At 45.6% G+C, this 26,612-nt stretch overlaps 1 protein-coding gene across 1 annotated transcript in view; it reads left to right on the plus strand.

Annotated features, from left to right (window-relative positions):
• The first annotated feature begins 2,364 nt into the window (after positions 1–2,364).
• Positions 2,365–26,612, plus strand: part of LOC147453263 (uncharacterized) — a 31,391-nt gene continuing 7,143 nt past the window's right edge. The window contains exons 1-2 of the mRNA XM_086518696.1: positions 2,365–2,554; positions 2,667–2,718. Coding sequence (XP_086374822.1) covers positions 2,487–2,554; positions 2,667–2,718 — 120 coding nt within the window. The 5' untranslated portion in view covers positions 2,365–2,486. The remainder of the gene's footprint in view (positions 2,555–2,666; positions 2,719–26,612) is intronic.

The raw sequence follows: 26,612 nt of genomic DNA on the forward strand, positions 1-26,612 counted from the left end.
AGGCAAACAATTCAACAAGCCCTCAAACCATCAAGCATGAAATAGCACAACAGACTTCAAGGAAAATATACCTTTAACCACCTGATGAGTCAACTTATCAAGTCAATTTGGAGAGAAGAGTCGTAGTTGCAGCATACAATTGCACCCAAAACTATGAATCTTATTTATGGACAAGAGTAGGCTACAAGTGTGATGCAGAGTATGGTATCACTCCACTCCTCTAGATGGCATAACTAACTTCAAGCTTCTCCATGCACCTATGTGTAGTGATGGAATAGAGCACTCACAATGCACACACTCTACACAACTAGGCTTGAAGAGTGGTGTGTTATGTTGAGAATGGTGTGGTGTAGTGTGATCATGTGATGATTTACAAGGGAGCGAAGGGCTCTATTTATAGGTTTTAGAAGCCCCGATTAGGATTAGGCCTAATCAAGTTTATTTGAAGGAATGCATATTTTTATTTTTTTTAAATGAGGGTGGGTCTCTCTTGTCCTTTGAGTCACATGGATGTGGGCTCAAGGGAAGAGAATTATTGAGGATGAAAGGAGAGAGGGATTGAGTGAATAATTTGGGAGTGCCTACTCTAGTAGAAGGTGCATTTTACAATAAAGTTAGTGGTTAGTAGTTAGTAATTATCACTACAAAATATTTACAAAATCATTCACCAAATGGTGAGATGTATGATGAGAAAAGTTAGAGAAGGGATGAGCTTGTAAAAAGAGGTTGAAGCTTTGGAGAAGTTGACATTCACCTCTTTACAACAACGGTAGAAGAAGCAGTCAGCATGGCGAAGTAGCGCGTGTCGATGAAGCTATGTTATCTTCAAACCTTGGAAAATTCATGATAAAAGCCTTCATTTGCAAAGGTTATCCTTGGATTTTTGCTGATTTTTTGAAGTTCTTTACAAAGCTGAAGAGAGTATGGTAATATGGACATGTATGTAGAGAGAAAGGGGGACACATAGGGTGTAGAAATGGAGGATGAAGCTATGGAGGTGTGAGAGAAGTGGCAATGGTGAAGAGGGTGAATTAGGACATGGGAGTTGCAGGTTTGGGAGTGGGAAGGAGAGGGAGGAGTGTGTAAGAGTGAGTAGGTGTGTGAAAGGGTGAGAGAAATAGGAAGATTTTTTGGGTGTATGAGGTGACAGTTTTGAAGTCGGCCATAAATTTCATGTAAAATCGTCCTTGACTTTAAAATTTCTGAAAAAATTATGGAAAATACTTCAGCTCACGAGCTACGTTTTGTCTTTTGGAAGTATCCTCAAATTCGGATCATAAGAAGGTGCCAAAATTCGAGCAAAAAGCTATGTATTGTGGGACTGCAAAGGTGCTTATGTGGGACCCTTTTTGGTTGAATTCTCCTTATACATCCAAAGGTGAGCCCCCCATGAGCCATGCCATGACCTAAGGAATCCAAGTGGCCCTTGCCACATGCATGGATGATGAATTTTGATGAATAAAAAACAATTGCACATGATAGACCTAGTGCTTGGATTTTTCCTAGCCCTTGTCTTTATGAGCACATGGTGTATGGAAAAAATATGTGCAGGACCCATGAAGAAAAATCATGATAGGAGTATTTTATTTTGTTTTTGGGTGAAAGAGTAAAATATGCAAGTGAGAAAATATATAGTGAAAGTGAGTGACAGTGTAGAAACAAATTTCGACTTCCACGAGGGTGCGGAATGAAATATATGGGTTTATTTTGTAAAAATAAATATGATGGGGTATGTACACACTAACATAGAAATATTTCATGCCATGAAAGGATGCAAAGAGATTTATAAAAATGCATACTTAGGTCTGATGACGCACACCTAGGAATATATATTTATATAAATACAAAAAAATTGAGAAAAAAAACCCTTTATACTTAGGTCTTTTATTTGATAAAAAATATTTACATATAAAAAGGACCGTAATATTATAAATTATTTTTTTGTCTCCTAGCCCAATGACTTGCTCAATGATTTGATATAAAAAAATATGATAAAAAACTAAACGCACGCACACTATTTATAATGAAAAAGCGAACTTAATCATTGTGCTAAGGTGTTTTTGTGGGGTGAAGTGGCTTCTTAAAATTATTTTATGAGAGCCGAAAAACGGCTATCAACGCTTACCCTAACACTTTAAAGTAGGAAAACCTGATAATTTGCATGCAAGTCAAGAGCACTTGGATTTCCATCCTTGACCCTCCAAGGAACACGTCATTCTTGAAAAGACTAGTGAGAGATGGAGATCATGCTGATTCTTCCCACTCTAGTACATCCACAACTCTATTGCACTTCCGTACTAGCTCCCCCTTTATTCCTCCCATATTAAGGCAGGACTGATTTCATAAGAACATAGGGGGACTCCGCTCTTATACTCCACTGGCGGAGCCTTATGAAATTTTCACTCGTTTGAAAGTGGAAAGGGTGCGAACTGTTATTCCCGCGCGTGCGGGATGTGGGAGGTGCCGACGCGGACACCCACTACCTCATGATGGACGTTGTAGACACCCGAGCCAGAATCGAAGATCTCATCCAATCGTTTGTCCGTCTTACAGAGTAAGTAGCTCTCTCTCTCTCTCTCTCTCTCTCTCTCTCTCTCTCTCTCTCACACACACACACACACACACACACACACACACCCCTTGTTCTGAATGTAGTCGTGTTCCAGGGATGCTGAAGCGCATAGGCTTGAGGAACGAAAGGCAACCATAATAATTCAGGTTTATTTCTTTTTAGTGGGCGGGTCATATTGGTTGTCCTCTTTTTAAATCACTAAAACCGCTTCAGGAAACTACATTGCACATTATCTGCTTTTGAAGGGCTTGTGTGTGGTGTGCGTGTGTGGGACATGCAGATTGGCATTGTGTTTTCAATTTGGACCACTACCCACTACCTACACCCCTGCCATCGTCAAAATACTTTTTTCACACCATTGCATTTGAATCTCATTTGTGTTTGTACACATGCAGTGGAAATCAGCTGATTTGAGACCCTTATTGTCAAATGTGAGGAACTTTATGTTTAGACACCCCTGCAATCGTCAAAATGCTTTTTTCACAGCATTGCACATTCTCGTTTGTGCTTGAACACATGTAGTGGAAATCAGCTGATTTAAGACCCTTATTGTCAAATGCGAGGAATTTTTTTGTTCGAGATGTATTGACCCTACTTGGCGTAAACTTGCTAACAAGAAATTGGAGAGCCATATCGAGTTGCTTTCAATTGGGCTTTTGACCAGTGTGACGAGCCCCATCGAGAGAGAGAGAGAGAGAGAGAGAGAGAGAGAGAGAGAGAGAGAGAGAGAGAGAGAGAGAGAGAGAGAGAGAGAGAGAGAGAGAGAGAGAGAGAGAGAGAGAGAGAGAGAGAGAGATGAAATGAAATGTTATATTAACGTCTTCAAAAGGCCAAAATGACCTATGAGACCAATCTGTTACAAAATGGTGAATCTAATACCATGTCTGGGTACAAAAGAACTAGATACTACTACTAGAATCCATCCTCATCTGCAATTTGGATATCGAGAGAGTATGGCTCAAATCCTCTGCTGTAGTCTCCGTCGATGCTATGTAGCCCCTCTCCTCAATCGTGGCCGTCTAGATCTCCGTAGCTCCAGTGCTCGGTTGATGAGAGTGTCGGTAGTGGTCGAATGAGTGTGGGCCGAGCGCTGCAATAATGATTGCTCCTCTGGTTGCCCCATATCTAGTGAAAAGAATCTGTAATCTATCTTTGGGACTGTCTCTCACTATCTCTCCCCAGTAAAGTGTCTCTATATCTATGTAACTCAAGTAGATATAGCCCAAGATATCTCTGATCCTCATAACTCATGACACTAGACAAAGAACCGAAACCCTCTCTGAATAAGCAGTGGAAACGGCCCCGTATCTCATAGTACACTGTGCAATGACATATGTAATGTAGCTCTGTCTCTCGCTCTAACTGGCATAAGCGGCATATCTTGCTGTCTGTTGGTATCCCTCTAAATCTACCAGTCGCAATCTCCAACTGATGTGAGGATGTGCGTATCTGACCAATGGCACATGGTGAGAGATCGCCCTTCCCATCCTCCGGGTCGCTCTGAGGCATAGCATCCCCCACCTTAGGGCACAACGGGTGGTTGATAGAAGGCTCCTCGTCGCCATACTTTTCGGCGGGCACCGCCGCCTCCAGCAGCACCACACCCACCACCTTGATAGCCTGTTTGTTTGACAGTCTCATAGGTCTCAGACTCTCAGCTACTCAGCCGGTTCAACCGCTACCAGACATACCCTCTACTTAGCACCATCGACCCAAAGTTTCCTCGCATTTAGATATGGAGACAGACTTCCCACCTCTGCCATCTTCACAGGCCTCTTCTCTCCTTCCACTGCCACCAACAGACACTACAACACCATCACCCCTTGCCGCACACCCCCACCCATGACACTACCCTCTCCACCTTTACTGTGCGCCCCACCACCCCCTCATGTTCCTAGATGCTTCATAGCTTCTGCACCTCCAGCTTGGTACTTTTCTCAAGATGAGTATAGCGGTGAGAACATTGGTCCGTTATTGGTTCGACTGTACATTTTACGATGTGCACAGAAGGCACATTCTCTTCTACATAGTAGGCAAAGTCCCATGCTCTTCTTCTCCCTACCTTTTATTGGCATAGAGACATGGAGAGGTTTCAATTATGGATTTTGTTCTTTGCAACAAGAGGCTTCATTCCATCATGCATTGCTACATACAGACTGACACAACGTAGGAGCCATAAAGTGACTCCATACAGAGGACTGCTACTGTTTATGTAATGTGCAACGGAAGTGAATGATGGTGTAAGCTCAGGATGAGTGATCAGTGAGTGCTTAAGGTTCCTCTTTCTTAGAGGAAGGGAGAGCCTTCCTTGCTTAGTGAGAGAATGTGCAATGACCAAAACAGAGTGGAAATTGTGTGCTAGAGAGAGAGAGAAGAGACTACACCAGATGGGGTCCCAAACCTCCCTCCAAGGGCCCCCCTCTTTATTGCTAGAGAGGTATTTGCTTTACATTGCACAAAGTTTGGTACAATGCTTCTAGATGCTATGGTACTTGACGACGGTGATGTCGACGATGATGATGATGTCGAAGACGAGGTCAAGGCTAAGGGTTGAACTGCTGAAAATGGAAAACGCTTGGTACTTTGATGGGATTTGGTTCATGCGGCGAAGCTAGTGGGCTGATCTGTCGCCGATGATGCAAAGGATGGCTGAAAATTGAAAAACGCTGGCTGTTTTATGGGCTGAAAACAGAAAACGCTGATGGATCTGGGATCAACCGCGCTGGGGTGATTGCGGCAAGGATTTGCTACGGGAATTGGGCGCGGGTTCTGCGAGCTATCGCTGAAAACTGAAAACGATGATGGCTGAAATTGTTGCAGTCCAAAAACGTCAAGGTTCTTGCTGAAAAAACATTTGAGAAGTCTGGGTCATGCGGGTATTGCTTGGTATTGCTGGGGTTCTTGCTCCTGTGTGTTTCCTGCTTCTATTGGAATTAGGTGCTCCCTGGCCTCCTTATATAGGTGTTTTTACCTAGGTCGAGCAGCCATCTGTTGAGCTCCACGATTTGGAATATGATAAATCACTTATTAATAAATGACTTATAAGAGGTGTTTCACATGCAGTTTGGAAAATAGCTTCCTGTAGTGGAAAATGCTCATGCTTGGTATTGGGTACTGATGCTAATGACATGGGTTGTGCAATCAAAGGGTATGCAACTACTCTAAGTGCCTGGACATGCACGTCCTGCGTAGAGGCTCACAAAGGTACGAAAACACTTCCTAGGCTACCTAAACCTAGGTATAGCTTGTCCAAATGCATATAGGGTTAGATGTGAAAGTGACATCCCCCCCATTTCAAGGTGAGGTACTAATACCGAGATGTATGGCTTCCATATAGTCCGCCAACAACTCTTGCGAGTCTGCGAAGAACTCTTCGCCGGCTCACTCTGTTGCGCGGGTCCCGCGATACTTGAACTTCAGAAAGTCTGTAGTGCTTGCTTCTATGGGCCGCGCCGAAAGCGACAGAATAATCTGTTGCGGCTCCATGTCTTCAACTTCCTCTACGATCTCGGATTCACCTTCTTCAAGAATTTCCTCTGAGGAATATCCCATTGGTCTTGTTAGAGTTCATTTTCTTGTCCGGTGGTAGCTCCGGTATCTCCCAAGAGCAGATTAGGGAGTGGGCTATTTTGTGGTTGTGGCTGGTCGTACTTGAAGTAGACGTACCTGTTCACCGCGGTGCACTTCACTATGATGCTCACCTGATAGGCTGGCATGAGGCGGGACCCTTGTTCCTAGGGTTTCCAGGGGTCAGAGTCTCGGTCTTCTGTAGTTTTGCTACTAAATATGTGTCCCAAGTCACTTTTAGTGCGTTTACATTTTTATTAACCATTTTGGCCATTTAGTGGAATGGTATCGTGAGGTTTTCTGGCTGAGTAGGGAAAATTAGTAGTTTCCCTATATAGACAGGTCCCCCCTTGTACTATTTGGCATGTTATTCAGTGCAAATATCCAACGTTTGGGCACTCTCTATCTCTCTAGCGTTTTTTGTGTTGATAGTGTTTTGTAGATGGTGCTCATCCTCCTTCTAGCGTTTTCTGCAGGCACCATCAATCTCTCTTGCTTCAACGTTTTTGCACAACGATCTCTCTCTCTCTACCCCTAGCGCTCCCTCTTCCTAGTGGTTCTGAAGCTTTTGCGGTGTTGCTTCGCACTCGGTGAGATCCAGTGCCCGTTTGGTGGGCAATACGAGCAAGTATCGTGACGACAAGGAGATCCATCGCGATAGATACGAGATCTATTGGCTGTCCGTCACGGAGGGGTGTCTTGATCGCGGTTGCAGACGTGTTTCTCATCCGATTCACCCTTTTTCCGCTGCACCTTTGACAGGTCTTACCGTTTGGTTGATTCCGAGAGGTACTCGACTTGTTCTCCTTTGGCTTACCTTTGTTGTGCTTCATTTCTTGCGCTAGAGCGATTCTAGTGGCGTCATTAAAGTCCGTAGGGTTGAAGACTTGTATATCGAACTTGATGTACTCATCCAACCCAAAAAGGAAGCCTCCTTTCGTTCTGCATCCGATTTGCGCAATTGGACGCCAATCATCATACTTACTGAACGTCAACTTCTCAGTGATTGGATTGTTGGAGTCGTCGCCTCTACCTGTGCTATGTGATGACTCGCCGGCCTCCTTGAGTGGCTCACTTTTCGTGGAGAGTACTTGTAGGACCAACTCCTGCATGTGTTGGTCCCTCTGCGCCTCCCGTTCTAACTCCATAGCCGCTCGCTTATCTTTGGTCGCTATGCGTTGAGACTCGCGTGCTTGCTCACGCTTGAAATCCATAGCTGCCCTTCTTTCTTCAGCCGCTATGCGTTGAGCCTCGCGTGCTTGCTCACGCTTGAAATCCATAGTTACCCTTCTTTCTTCAGCCGCTATGCGTTAAGCTTCATGTGCTTGCTCACGCTCAAGCTTCATAGTTGCCCTTCTTTCTTCACGGTCGCGATCCATGGTGGCGCGTTGCGCCTCTTGTTGTAGCATCATCTCCATCATCGACTTGACCAAAGCCTCCATAGGGTTCGGTGCAATTTGTGGCGTAGATGGGGATGGGGGAGGATCAGGGAACAATCCTCTTGGTGTAGAAACTTCGTCTTCTCCAACTCCACTCTCATCACTTTCACGCAAAGTATCCATTCCGCTTTGGGTGATGACCATGCACTGAGTTCTTGGGTACTTGGGGTTCTTGGGTTCTTGAGTTCTTGAGGGTCACGAGGTTCTTGGCTTGCAATTTGCATTTAAGAAGGCTTTTCTCTTACCCAAGCTCACCTCCTTCCTGTGGGTGCATCCCTCAATAGCCTTGCGCTCACACCAAGGTTGCTTTTTCCACCTCACGTCGATTGGCATGCTGCTAAATGCAAGCTCCGCTCTCAATGAGTGAAAAAGAGGAACGAGGGGAGGCTGGACAAGCCATTCTTTCTTGGGTTACCTGTCACTCTTCTATAAACACAGATTAGGGATCGACACGCCGAAGTGGTCTTGGATTACATGCGACCACAAAAATCAATTTTTTTTTCCTGTGGTTCTTTGTGATTCTTTCCTTGAGTGATGATATCGAACACTGCCAAAGAGCTCTAATACCAATGTAATGTGTAGCGGAAGTGAATGATGGTGTAAGCTCAGGATGAGTGATTAGTAAGTGCTCAAGTTTCCTCTTTCTTAGAGGAAGGGAGAGCCTTCCTTGCTTAGTGAGAGAATGTGCAATGACCAAAACAAAGAGAGTGGAAATTGTGAGAGAATAGTGCTGAGAGTGCTAGAGAGAGAGAGAAGAGACGACACCAGATGGGGTCCCAAACCCCCCTCCAAGGGCCCCCCTCTCTATAGCAATAGAGAGGTATTTGATTTACATTGCACAAAGTCTGGTACAATGCTTCTAGATGCTGTGGTACTTGACGACGACGATGTCGACGATGATGATGATGCCAAAGATGAGGTCAAGGCTAAGGGCTGAACTGCTGAAAATGGAAAACGCTAGGTACTCTGATGGGATCTGGTTCATGCGACGAAGCTAGTGGGATGATTTGTCGTCGAGGACGCCAAGGATGGCTGAAAACTGAAAAAACGCTGGCTGTTTTATGGAATGAAAACAGAAAACGCTGATGGATTTGGGATCTACCGCGATGGGGTGACTGCAACGAGGATCTGCTACGGGAATCGGGTGCGGGTTCTGTGAGGCTATCACTGAAAACTGAAAACACTGATGGCTGAGATCGTTGCAGTCCAAAAACGCTAAGGTTCTTGTTGAGAAAACGCTTGAGGAATCTGGGTCATGCGGGTACTGCTTGGTACCGCTGGGGTTCTTGCTCCTCTGTGTTTCCCGCTTCTATCGGCGCCCCTTGGCCTCCTTATATAGGTGTTTTTACTTGGGTCGAGCAGTCATCTGTTAAGCTCCACGATTTGGATTATGATAAGTCACTTATTAATAAATTACTTATAAGAGGTGTTTCTGTAAGGTGCAGTGGAAGTGAATGTTGAACTTTGCTCAAGATGAGTGCTCTGAACTGTGCTCAAGGGTTCCTTTTACTTACGGAAGGGAGAGCCTTTCGTTCCTTTAGTGAGAGAGTGCAATGGACACAAACAAAGTGATGAATACTTGTGAGTGAAGGTGTTGAGACTGAGAGATAGAGAGAGAAGAATACGACACCAGAATGTTGTCGAAACCCTCCTCCGAAGGCCCCACTCTCTATGGCAAGAGCAGTCTACTATTGATTGCACAAATCTCTACAATTGTCACGTGACACATCCAACCCTATGTGTCCGTGGACCATAGTTACCAGGAACGGGAAACCGGAACGGGAACGCGGAACGGGAACACCGAACAAAATGCCATTCCCTGTTACGGGTACTCACGTTTGAAACACGGAACGGGAACTCGGAATGGGAACAGGGAACAGAGACCTGAAAACGGCCATTCCTTGTTACTATGCCGTGGACAAGCTACAGCATGATCAGGGTTCAGTCAGTCCAGTCAGTCTAGATTAGAAGTGATCTGGCACTTTTGTGAGTCTATTTGTAGACCGTGCATGCCCAGTCACTTAGCATAGATGCATATCCTCTGGTTGCACACAACATGATCATCAGAATTCCCATCAGAATCCATTAGATTCAGTTAGGGGATTTTTCCAGTGCATTTAACCTATTTTCCCTATTTTTGGTATTTTCACTTAATATTTTTAAGTGACTTTTCAACAAAAGTAGGTAGGGCAATTTTGCTAAGTTAATATATAAGTAAACCCAAGTTAGCACTTTCTGGCAGAAGAGGCAGCAGGAGCACATGCTCAACAGGCAAGCACCTTCTCAGCAGAACCCAGCAAGAGCCCTTGGCGTTTTTGGTTTCCCCATCCTCGCCTACACTCAGACCTGGCGTTTTCCCATTGCAGTCATCGCCAGCAATCCCCCATTGGCCTAGCGTTTCGCTAGCGTTTCCAGGAGCAGATCAGGATATCCATTTCAGCCTCACATGCTGCAGATGTACCAGCGTTTCCATCAGGCACAGATCAGCGTTTTTCACTAACGCTAGAGGAAGGCATCAGCGTTTTTGGTTTTCAGCCATAGCGACAGCAGAACAACAGCGTTTTCAGCATTAGACCCAGTAGCAGATAACTCAGCCCTAGTTGGATGCAGAAGAACCACCATTTCAGCCTCGAAAACGCAGCCAAAACATTCATTTTCAGCCACCCAAAACAGCCCAAAGATTTGCAGATTTTCAGCAGTTAGAAGACCTCGGATTTCAGCCCTAAAGTCGTCGTCATCATCACCGTCGTCGTCACCGGCATAGTCCCGATTGCATCAGTCCATTGCATACGCATTGTACCACTTTGTGCAATCAAAAGTAGACCACTCTCGCTGACGGGAGTGGGGCCTTCGGAGGAGGGTTTTACAACGTCTCTGGTGTCGTATCTCTCTTCTCTCTCTATCTCTCAGTCTCATACACTTGCACGCACATTGTCTATTCACTTTGTTCGTGATCATAGCATTCTCTCATTAGGAACGGAAGGCTCTACCTTCCATAAGAACAAAAGGAACCTTGAGCACAGTTCAGAGCACTCATCTTGAGCAAAGCGCAAACAATCATTCCACTGCACCTAACAACAATGCTTGGACTTGCTGACGATGTCGCCGACGACGAGATGGGCTGAAATCTGAAAACGTTGATGGCTGAACTTTGCAAATCTTGTATTTGTTGAATTCTGACTTTATGTCGGTGATGATGTCGATGGCAACGATGCGACGACGACGAGCTGAAAACGCAGATGCTGAAATCTGCGTTTTCCAGGCTGAATCTACAAACGCGGGTTGATGTGACCGTGCGGCAAGGATCTATTGCGGGAAGGTGAGATCTGCGAGGCTCGATACTTGTTCTGCGGGATTTGACTCTTGAAAACTGAAAACCTTGGTCTATCTTGTGGATCTGTCTTGATGAATCTGCAAAACGCTAGATGATTATGCTGATGCAAAAACGCTAGGCTGAATTCTGTTCTACTGTGGAAGTCTGCTAATGCTAGAGCTGATCTGTAGTATTCTGTCGCCAGGTTGCTGCAATGCAAAAACGCTTGGCTTGTTCTGCTGAAAACGCTAGCTGTTGCTAATGCAGAAAACGTTAGGGTCTCTGCTCCAAAAACGCTAGGTGTCCTGTGGGGGTCTTGTTGAACATGCGGTTTGTCACGTGACACATCCAACCCTAAGTGTCTGTGGACAGGCTACTTCATGACAAGGGTTCAGTCCAGTTTAGCCAGTCTAGAAATGGAAGTGATCTGGCACTTTTGTGAGTCTGTTCGTAGACCGTGCACGTCTAGGCACTTAGAGTAGATGCATATCCTCTGGTTGCACAAATATGACCATCGGATTTCCATTAGAACCCCTCAGGAGCATTTTTACGATGCATTAATCTATTTTCCCTATTTTAGCCGATCTTCACTTATTATTTTTAAGTGACTTTTGTTGGGAACTAGGTAGGACATATTAGCAAGTGAACTATATAAGAAAACCCTAGCGCTAGCATTTCTGGCAGAAGAGGCAGCATGGACTTCGGTTCAACAGGCAACTTCTCAGCAGATCCCAGCAAGGCCTAGTGTTTTTCAGCAAGAGCAGCCCCCTTGCGTTTTTGCATTGAAGATCAGCCGGCAACAGCAAGATCACAGCAAGGACCTAGCATTTTTGCAACAAGAACATCAGATCAGCCATAGCGTTAGCAGATTTCCACAACAGATCAGAATTCAGCCCTAGTGTTTTTGCATCAGCATAACCACTTAGCATTTTGCAGATCTACTGACAGGTTCGGCATATAGACCAGCGTTTTCAGTTTTCAGCATCAAGACTCCGCTAGACAAGTCCCGAACCTCGCAGATCTCACCTTCCCGCAGCAGATCCTCTCCGCACGGTCAGATCCATTGAAGTTTGTAGTTTCAGCTCGAAAAACGCAGATTTCAGCATCTGCGTTTTCAGCGAGTCGTCGTTGCATCGTCATCATCGCCATCATCTCCGACATAGAGTGAGAATTAAGTAGATACAAGATTTGCAGATTTCAGCCATTAGCGTTTTCAGATTTCAGCTCGTCTCGTCGTCGTCGACATCGTCGGCAAGTCCAAGCATTGTAGAGATTTGTGCAATCAATAGTAGACCGCTCTCGCCATAGAGAGTGGGGCCTTCGGAGGAGGGTTTGACAACATTCTGGTGTCGTATTCTTCTCTCTCTATCTCTCAGTCTCAGTACCTTCATTCACAGTGTTCATCCACTTTGTTTGTGATCATTTGCACTCTCTCACTAAAGGAACGGAAGGCTGTCCCTTGCTTAAGAACAAAAGGAACCTTGAGAGCACAGTTCGGAGCACTCATCTTGAGCAAAGTTCAAACATTCATTCCGTTGCACCTTACATTGGTATCAGAGCTTTGGCAGTGTTCCGTATCACTCATGGAAAGAACCACAAGAACCACAATTTTTTTTTTCCCCTTAGAAAAAGATCCTTCTATTAGTTAATGAAAACTGCCCATAGGGCTACAACCACCTCTGGAAGAGAGGGCTACAACAAACATGATGGGGAGACTCTCCCAATGAAAGAACAACATATATACAATGAGGCTAAATCAAGAGATGGGAGAAGGGAAGTGCCACACTGGTGGACGGTAGTGCCATCTGAGCACACCCTGGACAATGGTGTAGAAACTTGAAAGGCCCAAGGCGCTAGAGTCGAAGGAAAGCCTCGCGGCGCTTCTGTATGCGGTCGGAGCTGCCCTGTAGTCCCTCAAGCTGTCCTCTGAGAGTATAGATCAGCTCTAGCCAAAAGTCACGAACAGTCTCTGTTGGCCGCACAAGCCGAGCCTCAAAGATGCGGAAACAGCGGGCCCGCCAGATGAACCAGAGTGTCAGGCCACTGATGAGCTCCCAACACTCCTCTCTCTCACTGCACCACTCCTGTGGAGTAAGCTCTGTAGCATGTTGGAGTGTAGGTCACCCCCCTTTGTATCACTATCATCCTGTTGGTGGAAGACAGCTCAAACTGAAGTGCCGGGTCCGTGAGAGTGGACCAAGCTGCTGCCCCCCAAGTGTACTGTCTAGCCGTGGAGAGAGTAGGCATCAGCCGAAGAACTCGTAGCCACACCTGCTGGGCCGAAGGACAGTCCCAAAGACAGTGACACTGACTCTCCACCAAGTGGTCACAGGCTGCACATGCGGCCGAGAGACCACTATGCACTAGCCAGCTCCCTACTGCTGTAGCTCTGTGTGCTACCAGCCACTGAAACAAGGTGACGTGCCTCGGCTGTCTGGAGTCCCACAGCCTCTCCCAAAAGGCTGCCAAGAACTCGACTTTGAGGCCCTCCTCCTGCCAATGACGTGCTGCAGTGGGGCGGGCCTCTCTGTGTGCTGTAAGTATATGACGCCCAAGCCGAAGAGTGTACTGAAAGAAAGGGACTCCTGGGTGGTCTGTAGAAGAGAAGGGGTCCCTCCATAGCCACTCACCAGGATCCCACTGTACTCGTGCCAATGGACAACACTCCCAACCCCAAAGCCTCTAGTGTCTAGTCTCTAGAGCTGCTGGGTCAGGGTCTATGATGCAAGTCCTCCCACAGATGCCCACAACTCAGATCCTCTGGAAACAGCACTCTGCCACCTGCGGGGCCTCTACTGCAACTCGCTGTACACATAATTTTTTTTGCTTGTTGTGGTCCCACGTAACCCAAGTCCTCTTGGCGTGTCAATTGCTAATCGTGTTTTTGAAGAGTGACAGGAAACCCAAGAAAGAAGGGCTTGTCCAGCCTCCCCTTGTGCCTCTTTTCACTCATTGAGAGCGGACCGTGCACTTAGCGGCCGGTCAATCGACGTGAGGTGTGAAAAAGCAACCTTGGTGTGAGCGCAAGGCCGCCAAGAGGTGCGCCCGTGGAAAAGAGAAAAACTCGTGTAAAGAGAAGATCCTTCTCCAACACAGATTGCAAGCGAAAGAAGAACCTCAAGAACATCACAAACCTCAAGAATCTCAAGAACCCAAGAACCTCAAGGCCCCCAAGAACCTCAAGACCCTCAAGAACCCAAAGACCCGCAAGAACCCAAGTTTCTCGTGAACTTAAGAACCCAAGACTTTAGTAGATGGTCCTCACCCGAAGCGGAATGGATACTTCGCATGGAGGTGGTGAGCATGGGAGTAGCGAAGAAGAGTTGTCCCCAAGAGGAGGTTTTTCCGACCCTCCCCCTTCCCCATCTACGACAAGGATTGAACTAACTCCTATGGAGGCTTTCGACAAGATGATGATGGATAGGAAGTTAGAATGCGAATCAAGGAAGTTAGAACACGAAGCAAGAACAGAAAGAAAGGCAGAAATTGATCGTAAGTACCAAGATAGAATGGCAGCCATAGCGCGTGAGAGCGAGCAACCATGCTTGGAAGCCAAAGAAAGACGAGCCGAATTGGATCATGAGCACGAAGTAAGAGAAGCAACATTTGATCGCGAGAACAAAGCAAGGAAAGCAATGAACGACCGACACATGAAAGAGATGTTGCGACTCTTTTCCTAAGTGCAAGCACAGATGCAAGAGATTCGGGAAAAGGAGACTCTCTCCGTCTCTTCTTCTCCCAAGCATGACACCAAGATTTGCATGATGATAAGCATGATGAATTGGATGATAATGATAAGCATGATGATTTGCATGATCAAGATGTGATTTCTCACAAGCATGATGATTTGCAGGATGATGTGATCGTTCACAAGGATGATGGTTTAGTTGATACTTATTCTAGTGAAGCTAACCTCATTGCAGATTCGATTAATCACGAAGAACCGATCTTGGCTCTCGAGCCTAGGTCCAACGAACCCCCACAGGAAGTATTCTGTGTTCGCATGATTAGTCAGCACGCATTGATCGAGTGTTTTATTCGTGATCGTTTCTTGTATTTTAGTCAGCGTCTTTATGTGATCCCTTTTCATAGGCATGTCATATTGTACGTTGAGCACGATTCACTCATGAATGAGCACAAATGTAAGTTCACACTGGCCGGACATATTGTAGGCGCCCATCCTAATGTCTGGGGACGTAACATGGCCTCTGTTGTTACTCTATTAAATTTGCCAGTCTCAATCTCTAGCTGATGCGATGATGTGCGCATCTGACCAATAGCACATCGTATCCCATGGGATAAATGAGTGTCCATATAGACAGGCCTGATCACATATCCATCCTGTGTGAGCTGGAGATGATGCTCTTTGTAGAAAGCCATCTTCGTGCAAAGCTCTCTTGTCGGCTCTGTCCATGTCCTCCTGATGTCTAGCTGAATCAAATCTTATCTAATGAGGCGGGTAATCTCAGTCTGTGTGAGGGACAAGGAGGGTTCATCCAACGAATACTGGAAGGGGGGTAGTCTGTCGATACTAAATCCATGTAGCTGAAACCATGATGTCATCTGTGCATACCAGGAAGATGTGTCTCCCTGTGGGCGAGCATATCTATCTTTGGGGAGATCCCAGATATTGTGTATAAAAGAGACGGATCTGATAAGTGCCTCTATGACCAACGGGGGAGCAGCAGCAAGCTCTGCACAAATAATCTCGTGCGGTATAGAGGCGTTGGCCCTAATCATCCAAGAAATCATAGAGACCAAATTCCTTTGTGTATATCTCCATTCACTAGTACTGCCATCTTGCCTATGATGGTCTACAGATGGTCCCCATATCTGCACCCCGTAAACCATAGCTGAAGTGACCAATGTGTCAAACAGCCAGAGCTTGGCTCGAGGTTCATGAAACTAAATTTGCAAACACATCCTCCATGCTCTCCAAAGTTGCATATGCTCTCGTCAGTATGGTCTATGCTGCTCTCCTCAAGGAGAAATTTGGACCACTGAAGACCACTTCCTAGTACATATATGCGTCTGTATACTCAATTGCTTTTGCTGACCATATGTGAAGGTCGGTGTAGATCGCCTGACCCACTGTGCTATGGTGTTGAACACCATAACTTTGGTCTTGCCAAGGTTCACCGATAAGCTGCTATCACTAGCAAAAGTATGCAATGCATCCAAGTGTCACTGCATCCCCTTTGGCAAATCTGAGATGAACACAATGTCGTTTGCATACAATAGTAATGAGATCCAGGTCCCTGCAAGCTGTGCCCTTCTGTCGCCTCCCCTCTTGATGTAATTTGAAACCTCATCTACATTCGAACCAAACAATGTAGGGGAGAGTGGGCATCCTTGTTTCACTCCAATTGTGGAGTGAATATGCTCAGATAATCAGTCGGGAGTACGAACCTGTCCCACGATTGTCTTGTATAAAGCCATGACTCCCCAGATCATCTTTGTGGCTACTCTCATCTTCTGTTGTCTTTGCATCAGACGAGCTCTAGGAACCGTATCAAATGCTTTGCGAAAATCCACAAAGGTATAGTAAATCCTCCAACCATGTTATTTGCTTTCCTCAATAGCAGCTCTGAGTGTCAATATATGATCAAGAATAGAACAACCCCTCCTGAAACCTACCTGGCTTGATGCTTGAATGCTTGCCCTCTCTGCCCATCTACTCAACTGTTGCTCAAGAATGGATGCATAGAACCTAGTAGCGTGTGCCCAATCATGATAGTACAGTAATTCCCCAGTATCATGGGGTCTCCTACTGTCACGTGACACATCCCAACCCTAAGTGTCCGTGGACAAGCTATACCACAATAGGGTTCAGTCAATTCAGTCAAGTCTAGATCAGCAATGATCTGGCACTTTTGTGAGTCTATTCGTAGACCGTGCATGCCTAGTCACTTAGCTTGGATGCATATCCTCCGGTTGCACACAGCATGATCATCGGAATTCCCATCAGAATCCATTAGCATCAGTTAGGGGAATTTTTCAGTGCATTTAGCCTATTTTCCTATTTATTGGTTATTTTCACTTATTATTTTTAAGTGACTTTCCAACAAAAGTAGGTAGGGTAATTTTGCTAAGTTAATATATAAGCAAACTCAAGTTAGCACTTTCTGGTAGAAGAGGCAGCAGGAGCTTCCCGGTCGACAAGCAACTTCTTAGTAGTAACCCCCCCCCCCCCCCCCCCCCCCTCAGCAGTAGATCCTCGCCATACCTCCCTTCCCCTTGGCGTTTTTCACAGACCTTTCTTCGTCGTGAAGTCCTCCACCTTATGGCGTTTGTTCCCCTTGCATGATCGCCTAGAGTGCCAATTCAGCCAGCGTTTTCTTTACAGAATCGCCACAGCTTTAGCAGCGTTTTCCTTCCCAAAAACGCCAGCAGACTTCAGCCCTGTCCAGCGTTTTTCAGCCCAACACTAACGCTAGGGAATCTGCAGATTTCAGCAGTGACAAAATGCAGGTTTTCAGCAGTTAGAACAGTAGCAGATCAACCCCATTCAGTTGCAGATGATTCCCCAAGTTTAGCCAAGAAAACACAGCCAAAACAGTCATTTTCAGCCACCGAAACAGTCCCGAATTCAGCGATTAGAAGCCTACAGATTTCAGCCATCGAGTCGTCGTCGTTATCACCGTCGTCGTCATCGGCATAGTCCAACTTGCATCTGTCCATTGCATACGCATTGTACACCTTTGTGCAATCAAAGAATAGACTACTCTCGCCGACGAGAGTGGGGTCTTCGGAGGAGGGTTTTGCAACCTCTCGGTGTCGTATCTCTTCTCTCTCCTTCTCTCAGTCTCATTCACTTGCACGCACAATATCCACTCACTTTGTTCGTGATCACAACATTTTCCATAAGACGGAAAGCTCTCTCTTTCCCTAAGAACTAAAAGGAACCTTGAGCAATAAAGATCACTAATATTGAGAAAATACAACATTCATTCCGCTGCGCCTTACATTGGTATCAGAGCTTTGGAAGTGTTCTGCATTACTCAAGGAAAGAACCACAAGAATTTTTTTGCTTGTTGCGATCGCACGAACCCAAGTTTACTTGGGCGTGGCAATTCCTAATCGTGTTTTGTTGAAGAGTGACAAGATTCCCAAGAAAGAAGGGCTTGTCCAACCTCCCCTTGTGTCTCTTTTCACTCATTGAGAGCGGACTTAGCGGTCGGCCAATCGATGTGAGGTGGGAAAAAGCAACCTTGGTGTGAGCGCAAGGCCGCCAAGGGGTGCGTCCGTAGAAAAGGGTAGAACTCGGGTGAAGAGAAGATCCTTCTCAACACGATTTGCAAGCGAAAGAAAACCTCAGGAACCTCAAGAACCCTAAGCACTCAAGAACCTCAAGACCCTCAAGAACCCTAGATTCTCATGAATCAAGGACCTCAAGACCCTCAAGACCCTCAAGAACCCAAGTGCCTCGCGAACTTCAGAACCCAAGATTATAGTGCATGGTCGTCACCCGAAGCGGAATGGATATTTCGCATGCAGGTGATTAGCATGAGAGAGGCGGCAAAGATTTTTCTCCACCAGGAGACTTTTTCGACGCTCCCCCTTCGCCATCTACTCAATGAGTTGTCCTCACTCCTATGGAGATGATGGTCAAGTCGATGTTGAACATGATGGCACAACAACAAGAAACGAATTGAGTTGCATTGGCACAACTCGCAAGCAAAGCAGAAGAACAAGCAGCAAAGGATCGTGCACAAGAAGCCAAGGATCGCGAGCGCGACGAAAGAAATGCAAGATTGGCCGCACAACAAGAAGAAAATCGACTTGCTCAAGAACGTGAGCGCATTGCTCTTGCCGCAAAACAAGAAGAGAATCGACTTGCTCTCGAACGAGAGCGCGATGAACGAGATGCACGGAAAGCAGAAAAGGATGCCGAGCGTGAAGCTCAAAGGGAGCTTTGCAATCAAGAATTTATTGCCAAAATCCTAGCCTCGAAGACCGAACCACCCAAAGATCGTGGGAGTTCGTCAAATGACGCAAGCCACGACGCGGATTCCAACCATCCAGTTACAGAAAAGTTGACTTTCAGTAAGTATGACGGTAAGATGGATGCTACTGTTATTCATTCTTGGTTGCATCAATTTAATGCTTATTTTGCGATAACTAAGAAGACAGGAAATAGCAAAGTTTTGACGGCAGCTATGTACCTTGCTGGTGATGCCATCAATTGGTACCACGCATGGCAAGAGGCACAGCTAGCCGTGCACCTCGAGACAGCCGATGATTTCACGCCCCTCTTTTAGTTGGGCTGATTTCCAAGACAAGCTCAAGGCGCGGTTTATGCCACCTCAGTACCTTGCACGATTGAAGGACGATTGGCGAGCTCTCAAGCAAAATGGTATGCCCGTTATGTCTTTCTCTAATCGTGTTTTGCAGCTAGGCACTCAATTACGCTTGTCGGATGAAGAGCGCAAAGAGGCTTTTCTCTTTGGATTGGACGAGTATATCAAGTACGATGTCGAGATACTAGATCCAATCGATCTCAACAAGGCGGTAGCGATTGCTCTCGCACAGGAGATGAAGCACAACAAGGGAAAGCCTAAGGAGAACAAGACTTCCACAAATACCTCGCAGACTTCTCAGAACCCGCAGAACGGTAAGAACGATAAGAATGATAATCTTCTAACCAATTTTCCAACAATATCTCAACAAAGAATTCTTCCAATGAATCTAAGGGTAAGGCTAACACAACTGCTAAACCTAAGCTTACTCCATATGAAAAGGTAGCACAAGGAATTGTAGGAGGATACATCACTTCGGAAGAACAAAGCACTTATTCTAAGGAAGGTCGTTGTTTTCATTGTCACATTAAGGGTCACATAAAAAGAACATGTCCTAAGCTTGAATCGAATGAATCTAAAGAACCCACAACACCCACTACATCTGTCAATGCAATGAATGATAACACGATTGTGCCCACAGTTTCTCAGGACCCTCCCATTGATGATTCTCTCATTAAATGTTATGGTCGTACGTCGGGGCACCGTTTTGTCATATTGTTTGACCCAGGTAGTATGCATGATGTGATTAGTTCCTCTCTTGTTGACAGAGTCCGCCTCGAAGTTAGTCCGAGATCTCCTGTCGAGGTCTCTGGCTTTCGTCCTGGTATAGACGCTCTCATCACCGAGGAATGCCTTGATGTGTTATTCGCAGACTGCCTTCACTAGAAGATTTGTTGTTTCTCCTCTCTCAGGATGTGATATGATTTTGGGCATTCGATGGTTTCGTGATAATGACGCTCTCATGGATTTTCTGACTAACACTATAACTCTCAATGCCAAAAGTGATTCTCCTATTGTCATTCATGGAGAGGACATTGCTCCTTCTCCATCCCTCATTGCTACTATGCAGGACAAGGTTGAAAGGATTCGGGATAAGGAGATTCTCTGAGTCTCTTTTTCTCCATAGCATGACACACAGGATTTGCATGATTGTGAGAAGCATGATGATTTGAAGGATAATGATTTGGATGACAATGACAAGCATGCTGATTTGCATGTTGATGATGTGATTGTTCACAAGGATGATGTGTTAGTGGATGCTTTTACTAGCGAAGCTAACCTCGTTGTAGATTCAAGCAGTCACGAAGATCTGATCTTGGCTTTCGAGTTGAGGTCCAAAGAATCCCCACAAGACGCTTCGATCATTCAGGACGAACCGATCTTGGCTCTCGAGCCTTGGTCCAAAGAACCATCACATGAAGTATTGTGTGTTCGCATGATTCATACGCACGCATTGTTCGAGTGTTTCATTCGTGAAGGTTTCCTGTATTTTAGTCAACATCGTTATGTGATCCCTTTTTTTAGGCATGACATATTGTATGTTGAGCACGTTTCTCTCATGGATGAGCACGAATGTATGCGGATTGTTCATGAAAAGCTGAAAAGTTTGTATGTCAGGAAGTCACATTTCATGTCTCTTCATTGGCATGACACAGTTTCCGAAAGATCACATGATAGTATGAGCACCAAGCATGGGCATTTCCATTGTGATTTGCCACAGTTGATTGATTTTGATCAAACAGAAAAGATTCGAGCGCATTGTTTGCATGTGTTTGATGAACGGGTTGTCACTCCGTCTCTATGTTCATCTACATTGCATACACAGTCTTTAGCGAAGACAAGATTTTTTTCCTTCACTTTACATGGAATGGGTATGTTCATGGTTTTGTGTTGGAGTTGGTTTCAGGAATTTTCAGCCATGGAGATTCTTGAAGACGAAAGACGCAGGACTCTAGACGAAGTCGAAGCAAGAAAGGAGATTCAGAAGACTTTGTGTCGCTTTCGGCGCGGCCTAAAGAAGCAAGCGTTGCAGACCTTTATGAAGTTCAAGTACCGCATGACCCACACATCAGAGTGGGCCGGCGAAGAGTCCCTTCCAGAATTCCGGATGCTATTGGCGATCTCCCTCGACGCCATACAGTTCGGTACCAGTATCTCACTTTGAAAAGGAGGGGATGTCACGTGACACATCCCAACCCTATGTGTCCGTGGACAAGCTATACCACAACAGGGTTCAGTCAGTTCAGTCAAGTTTAGATTAGCAGTGATCTGACACTTTTGTGAGTCTATTCGTAGACCGTGCATGCCCAGTCACTTAGCTTAGATGCATATCCTCCGGTTGCACACAACATGATCATCGGAATTCCCATCAGAATCCACTAGCATCAGTTAGGGGAATTTTCTAGTGTATTTAGCCTATTTTCCTATTTATTGGTTATTTTCACTTATTATTTTTAAGTGACTTTCCAACAAAAGTAGGTAGGGCAATTTTGCTAAGTTAATATATAAGCAAACCCAAGTTAGCACTTTCTGGCAGAAGAGGCAGCAGGAGCTTCCCGGTCAACAGGCAACTTCTCAGCAGTACACAACATGCAACTTCTCAGCAGTATACAACCCCCGCCCCCCCCCCCCCCCCCCCAGCAGTAGATCCTCGCCATACCTTCCTTCCCCTTGGCGTTTTTCACAGACCTTCCTTCGCCGTGAAGTCCTCCACCTTATGGCGTTTGTTCCCCTTGTATGATCGCCTAGAGTGCCAATTCAGCCAGCGTTTTCTTTGCAGAATCGCCACAGCTTTAGCAGCGTTTTTCTTCCCAAAAACGCCAGCAGACTTCAGCCATGTCCAACGTTTTTCAGCCCAACACTAACGCTAGGGAATCTGCAGATTTCAGCAGTGACAAAACGCAGGTTTTCAGTGTTAAGTATGGAGCGTCTTATTTCCTAACATTCAGCAGTTAGAACAGTAGCAGATCAGCCCCATTCAGTTGCAGATGATCCCCCAAGTTTAGCCAAGAAAACGCAGCCAAAACAGTCATTTTCAGCCACCAAAACAGTCCCCGAATTCAGCGATTAGAAGCCTACAGATTTCAGCCATCGAGTCGTCGTCGTCGTCGGCATAGTCCAACTTGCATCTGTCCATTGCATACGCATTGTACACCTTTGTGCAATCAAAGAATAGATTACTCTCGCCGACGAGAGTGGGGCCTTCGTAGGAGGGTTTTACAACCTCTCGGTGTCGTATCTCTTCTCTCTCCTTCTCTCAGTCTCATTCACTTGCACGCACAATATCCACTCACTTTGTTCGTGATCACAACATTCTCCATAAGACGAAAAGCTTTCTCTTTCCCTAAGAACTAAAAGGAACCTTGAGCAATAAAGATCACTAATCTTGAGAAAATACAACATTCATTCCGTTGCACCTTACACCTACCATAAAGATAGGCACAATAGTGGACATGTTCCAAGTATCTGAAAGATCCTCATACATGGCTTGGTTGAACATTACTGCAAGAAGCTCTGCAAGCATATCTCTAGCATGTATAGTGCTGTACCATCAATCCATCATGATCATGTGCTCTCTTGGTCCTCATCTTGTCAATGGCTTTCTTTACCATCTTAGTGGTAAAGAAAGTGCATGTCTATGGGCATGGCGTCGAGGGGTCCGGTAGAGACTGTTGCCCTAGAATTGTGCGCCCCAAGTCTCGGTTGATGTGATAGCCGGTGGGGGGGAATGCTCATGACAAAATCTCCATGCCTCGCCTGAGTCTTGTACAACTGCTCCTCAGCAAGGTAAGTCCTCTTCTTGCTCCGTCGCACTAGATGCCAGAGGGCTATTTGTGATTGCCTATGAGAAATGGCTTCCAGGAGCACCTCTCTCTAAAGTGTGGCTCTTGTTTCTCTACACTCCTCATCATACCAACTGTTGTGGGGCATACTCTCAGAACGTCGTCTGCACGCGGGTTGGGTGTGTGGGTATGCCTCTACTGTTGCATCATGTAAAGTCTATCAATATTTGGGTAAGCTACCCACACATCCGAGTTGGGTGTGTGGGTATGCCTCTACTGCTGCATCATGTAAAGTCTATCAATATTTAGGTAAGCTCCTCTAATGGGCATCTCTGCTCCTTTGTGGCTAGGCATATGTAAATACTATCCATGTAGACAAAGTCAATTTCCGATGTAAAAATGTGTCGAGTATGCGTAGATGCTTGGGCCAATGGAGTTGTACTATATTGGATTGAAAGTGTAAATGTCAGGAGGCCGTGATTTATTGCTACCCCAACAGGCTTGGGATCGACTCCTGAATAGATGGTATAAAAGTGAGTTGAGCCATAACATAGTCCAACGTGCTAGCCCCATGTTTGTGAGGAAAGCAAGTGAACCCATTCGTTGTTGGAAATCTCTGTAGGCCATTGAGGATGGCCACTCCATGTGCAATCCCCATGTCTGTCAAATATCTCACATACTTATTATGCACAACATCTTGTGAGGGCCTTGCCAATCCCAAATCACTGACATGTAACTCTCTTAACATTTCCTCTGAGGTAGTATAGAAGACAGTTTGAAAGTGGCTATCCTGACATTGAAGTCCCCTAGGAGGATGACATCTCCATCCCTTGAGAACTCCCATATGTCCTCATCTAAAATCGTCTATGGTGATTGTCCCTTGGGCAATGCATAGTGGGAAATAGCATATTGCAATGTAAAGTGGCCTCCCTGTCTCTGCTCTCACCCTAACCCACATATATCTAGAATGCTCATCTCTCTGAACAATACGAATGAGAGGGTGCAACTCTTCCTTGAATAAAACTGCCACACGTCTTGACCCACGTCCTCTATGCTTTGATCACACCTCCTATCTACAAGTGGTCTCCCAATAATATCCCGTGACACTAGAAAGTATAATGCCGGGAGTTTGATGTGTCTTAGAGTAGAAAATAATGTCTCTTCTTTGGAAGCTATCCTCAAATGCACCAACATATAGCTTTATTGATTTATTACAATTTTATACTGCTATTTTAAGGCTGGTCCCATAGGTCTTGCAAGTTGCACCATCATGTAGTCCGTCTTTCCAAGATCACTACTCTCCCCCCTCTGCTTTTTCCCTTCTCCCTCGCAGCCTTGATTTCTGGCATCAGCTCTTGTATGTGTGCAATTTGCGCTAAAGTGAGTTCATCGCCTAGAAATACCCAGTTTGTTTGAGAGTTGGTTTCTCCTTCAAGAAGTCTCTCCTAGTTTCCACATTAGGGAAACATAAAATGAGTGCTCTTTCCTTAGAACTTCCTTCCCCACACTCCATGCACCTTCAAGTGTGGCTTCAGAAATGCCCAAGCATTTCAAGGGTTCTTCTTCCACATTTCCAATGTCCTTAAGGCCCGTGACACGCACATGGAGGGCTCTAGTCTTCCTCTCCTGCTCTTCCTCAATGGTCATTTTGATAATGGTGGCTGTCGGTGTAGCTTCATCCATCTTGGCTTTTCCTTTCTTTGCAACCTCAATCCACTCTTCAACTTCAACAACCTTCTTTTGCGTTTCGGTGAGGACATCCGCCCCTCAAAGATTAAGGAGCTCGAGAAGATCAAAGAACATGTGAAAACTCTTCGGGAAGAGGAAGAGTCAGTTCATGGCTGAATTTAACCCTCCTTTCTAGGAGTACTTATAGAAGCTGCCAATTCTCCTTTAAGTTCTTCAATCAATTTATCTTTTGCACTAATGCATTTTTCCATATCTGATTTCCATGACTCATTAGCAGCAAAAGCCTCATCTAACCTTTTTTGCATCATAGCTTCCATTACGTGCACCTCTGCCCTCACAATAACTTGCATCTCCTGTTTCAATGCCATGTACATCTATCATCACGCTTACTAAGCATCTCTTTGTCTAGCTCTTTCCTCATATGTGCATATGTAGCATTTCTATAATTCTCCACAGTTGCATAAATTTCTTTCTCAATGTCTCCCCTCATAAGGTTCAACTCGGTCTTAATCATCACGTGTACCTTCTCAAATATTAGGTCATCCTTTACCTTGAATATTTTCCTTGCTGTGAGAGAACTAGGCAACAATGTGCTGTCCCGACTTTTCCTCCTAAAAGTAAGCTTTTCTCTGGCCACGGTTTGATATGCATTTGGATCTCCGGTATTGTCTGGTTGCTCCAAATTGCTCCATGATGAGAGAGAGAGAGAGAGAGAGAGAGAGAGAGAGAGAGAGAGAGAGAGAGAGAGAGAGAGAGAGAATGATATATTAACGTCTTCAAAAGGCCAAAATGACCTATGAGACCATCAGATACAAAGCGGTGAATCTAATACGACGTCTGAAGTACAAGTACAAAAAGTATTGAAAGTAAAAATGAAAACTGAAAATGAGTGTGAAATGTGAAAATGTAGAATAGGCCCTCAATGACAATCTGGGTGTCATGCTAGAATGCCTCTGATCCTCTGTTGGAGTGTGCTCCTGTGTCTCGGTCGTGGTCGTCTCGATCTCCCGAGCTCAGTCGCCCTGTCAATGAGGGTGCCTCTCGTATGAATGCGGGTACAACCCTGTGCTGGTGGTTGGTCTCTTGGCTCCCTCGATCCAAAGAAGTCTGTGATCCGTCTCTGCGACTGTGGTGCTCCATGTCTCCTCAACAGACTATCTCTATGTCAGTGTAGCTCAAGTAGATATAAGCCAAGGCATCTCTGATCCTGATACCTCATGACTCTATCTAGGGGTCCAAAACCCTCCCTGAATAAGCAATGGAAGCGCTCTCGTATCTCATAATATACAGTGCATTGGCATATGTAGTGTAGCTCTGTCTCTGGCTCTCTACCGCATAGTTGACATATCCTAGACTCCGGCGGTATCCCTCTGAATCTACCCGTCTCAGTCTCCAGCTGGTGTGAGGATGTGCGAATCTGACCAATAGCACATCGTAGACCATGAGACAAATGAGTGTCCATGTAGCTTGGACGAGTCACAAACCCATCTCCCGAAAGTTGGAGAAGGTGCTCTTTGTAAAAAGCCATCTTCGTGCCCAACTCCTGCATCGGCTCTACCCATGTCCTCCTGGTGTCCAACTGTATTAGATCCTGCCGAATGAGTCTAGTGATCTCCGTCCGTGTGACTGGCAGGGAGGGTACATCTAGGGAATACTAAAAAGGAGGCAATCTATCCATGCTGAGACCATGCCTCTGAAACCATGAGGTCATCTGCGCATACAAACATGATGCATCTCCTTGCATCGCTAACTGTCTAGAAGACTCAAGAACCAATCTAGTATATTTGTCTCTATGTGTATCCCATAGACTGAGCATAAAGGACACTGATCTAGTAAGAGCCTCAATCTCAATAGGAGGGGCTGCTACCTCCGCTCGAATAATCGCATGTGGTACGGAGGCCTTGGCTCTAATCATCCGGGATATCATAAATACCAAGGGTCTCTCCATGT

The sequence above is a fragment of the Adiantum capillus-veneris genome, chromosome 8 (assembly GCF_014529385.1).
Source record: "Adiantum capillus-veneris isolate H3 chromosome 8, ASM1452938v2, whole genome shotgun sequence".
In the NCBI taxonomy this organism is placed as follows: domain Eukaryota; kingdom Viridiplantae; phylum Streptophyta; class Polypodiopsida; order Polypodiales; family Pteridaceae; genus Adiantum; species Adiantum capillus-veneris.